The sequence below is a fragment of the Rhinolophus ferrumequinum genome, chromosome 2 (assembly GCF_004115265.2).
Source record: "Rhinolophus ferrumequinum isolate MPI-CBG mRhiFer1 chromosome 2, mRhiFer1_v1.p, whole genome shotgun sequence".
Classification (NCBI taxonomy): domain Eukaryota; kingdom Metazoa; phylum Chordata; class Mammalia; order Chiroptera; family Rhinolophidae; genus Rhinolophus; species Rhinolophus ferrumequinum.
In genome coordinates this window covers 64,850,788-64,853,705 of record NC_046285.1, presented here as the reverse complement: position 1 = coordinate 64,853,705, position 2,918 = coordinate 64,850,788, and the positions used below count along the sequence as shown (strand labels likewise).

General features: G+C 35.2%; 1 protein-coding gene across 1 annotated transcript; it reads left to right on the top strand.

Moving 5' to 3' along the window:
* The first annotated feature begins 2,057 nt into the window (after positions 1–2,057).
* On the top strand, positions 2,058–2,698 carry LOC117035076 (ATP synthase subunit s, mitochondrial). The gene has a single exon (XM_033128715.1). It carries the CDS (start codon positions 2,082–2,084, stop codon positions 2,679–2,681), a length of 600 nt encoding a protein of 199 aa, XP_032984606.1. The 5' UTR covers positions 2,058–2,081; the 3' UTR covers positions 2,682–2,698.
* The last annotated feature ends 220 nt before the right edge of the window (positions 2,699–2,918 follow it).

The window sequence follows — 2,918 nt, the reverse complement described above, 5'->3', positions numbered from 1 at the left end:
ACTGCCTAGCACAATGTATGAAAAGTGACCCAAACCAAAACATAACACTAGAAATAAAGAGGAGATCCTAAACGCTTCCAGAGAAGAAAATTATTATTTTTTAATTATAAGTTTCCAAGATCCACCCATCTGATATTCAAATTCAATACATTTGGGCGGGGTGGGGGGGGATGCGATTTTTTCATATCTGTTAAGTTGCCCAAGTGTTTTTAAAGATTAGTCAAGTTTGGAAACCTTTGGTACAAAGAGTTCTGACAAAAGTGAGATAAACATCTTTATATTTAAGTAAGTATCACCTTTCTCGGAAATCACTGGACATATTTTTCAAATATTCTGCTCTAAATAAATCCACCTTTTTTTGTGGGTGGCAGAATTATCCTCATTTTATAGAATCAGAATGGAGAAAGGAGAAAATAATTTCTAAAGCACCCCTTAAACTAAATTTCAGTCACATGTAACGTTCCTCTCAGATTTATACACAAGGAATGGTAACCTGCTCTCCAACAGCACTAAAGAAAGAATAAAAGGAAATGACTTAAACTACAGCAAAATAGCATGAGGGTAAGGAAGTTTCCTGACATTGAGATTAGTTAAACACTAACAAGGGTTTCTAGGGATGTAATGAAATATTCATCTCCGAGCGTTTTTTTTAGAAAATGTTTTTCATGTCTGAGTTTAGAGGACAAGCCTGAAGGAAAGAAGATTGTTGCAAAGACGGAATACATCCATTCATTCAATAAGTTCTTGATGAACTACTGCTAAGTGCCTGGGACTGTGCTAGGTGTTGGGTATTTTAAGATAGCATTTTTAAATTTATTTGAAGATGGAATACTTCTCAAATGAATGTGTGTGAATAGATCTCTATCAAGAGGAACTTTTAAAATATAATGCTTATTTGCATAAAAAAGTAAGTAGAAAAAAGTCTCAGATTAATTGCTGAAAGAAAATAAAAAGTAATGTTAACAAATTTATCAAGCTTAGCAAAAACAGCTCTCATCTGATATTTTGTTATAAAACATGATACACATTTTTAAATTGTTTATACACATTTATATAAAAAATCAACTATACTTTTTCAGAACATGCAGAAGTTCATTGAAGTGATGATACAAGATAAATATACAAATATTTTCGATAATCAATTATAAATGTAATGGGATAGTGGAAATAGGAGTCTATTCTCTAGGCCAATCAAAAATATGAAATATCTGTCAATAAGACTACAGAAAAAATACAAACTATATGTGAAGAACCTGGGAGCAATTTACTGAAATATATCAAAGAGCACTTGAATAGATGGAGAATTTCAGGAATGGAAGACTCTGTATTGTAAAGATACCAGTTCCTCTCAAATTAACCTACAGATTTAATGCAATTCTAACTAAATTCCCATGTGTGAATGGATATAGGTAAGTTAGTATAACATGGAAAACTGATTAAAAGTCCATCAAGAATAAATACATTAAAATAAACAGAAACAGATGGCAAATTGACCAGAGAAATTTAATTCCTCTCCTCCAAAGTCCCACCTAAAAATAACATTAAATAAATTCTTGAAAAAGATAAAACTCACAAGGAAAAGAAGGATAACAGAGAACACAAAATGATATCAACAAAATTTTGGAAGATGGAAACAAAGAGATGATAACAGAAAAGAAGAGGATGCTATAAATTAAATGCCTACCAAAGAGAAACATGTTGATTCACCTCAGTGAACCCCTGAGAGGTTCAAACTATGAATGAATTAGGTGCGCTATTTGTGGGGATAAGAAGCAGGGATAAAAACAGAGAAAATGGTCAAAAGTCTATATACAAAATGACTAGAACAACAGGTCCTCTCAATTTAGCACAGTCAAACCACTCTCCTCTCTGAAGAAACGCTCTATGCTTCGACACAAAGGCACAGCAGAATGTAGGAGAGAAGTATATTGTAAAAACCTGTATCCCGAGTAGTGAGAAGCCAAGGTCCTTCCTTCATTCTAGGAATTTTGACGATCAGAGACACATCTCACAAGCAGACTAGAGGATCCTTTTTTAAAAACTGAATGGGACTCGCTCCCTCCGGTCGACGCTATCAAATCATGCTGTTTGGAAAAATTTCCCGGCAGTTGTGTGGCTTAAAGAAACTCCCATGGTCATATGAGTCCAGATACTTCTGGGGCTGGTTGAATGCAGTATTTAATAAAGTAGATTATGAACGTATCAGGGATGTCGGCCCCGACAGGGCAGCCTCTGAGTGGCTGCTGCGCTGTGGGGCTATGGTGCGCTACCATGGCCAGGAGAGGTGGCAGAATAACTACAACAACCTCCCAACAGGCCCTCTGAACAAATACAAGATCCAGGCGATCGATGCCACAGACTCTTGTATCATGGGCATTGGATTTGATCACATGGAGGGCCTACAGCATGTTGAAAAAATAAGGCTATGCAAGTGTCATTATATCGAGGATGACTGTTTGGAGAGACTTGGTCAACTTGAAAATTTACAAAAAAGCATGTTGGAAATGGAAATAATTTCATGTGGGAATGTCACAGACAGAGGCATCATTGCTTTGCATCATTTAAGAAAACTCAAGTATTTGTTATTAAGTGATCTTCCTGGAATAAGAGATAAAGAGAACCTTGTCCAAGCCTTTAAGACAGCATTACCTTCTCTGGAACTAAAATTAGACTTGAAGTAAAATAATAATCAATAAGTGCCTTAAAAAAAAAAAAAAAAAAACTGAATGGCCCTGGAATAATTATTTACTAATATCTACTACTAATGTCTAGGGATCCTAATAGGTAAATCACCCTACAGTGAAGCAAACAACTCAGCTTTTTTTTTTTTGGGGGGGGGGCGGTAGCAGGGGAGGATCATATAGATTATCAAATGATGTTTAATGTGTTTCAATACATTATGGTCAATATTCTGTTTT

What these genes read in the sequence shown, in the direction of transcription:
- LOC117035076 (XM_033128715.1), top strand. Translation starts at nt 2,082, where the DNA reads ATGCTGTTTGGAAAAATTTCCCGGCAGTTGTGTGGCTTAAAGAAACTC.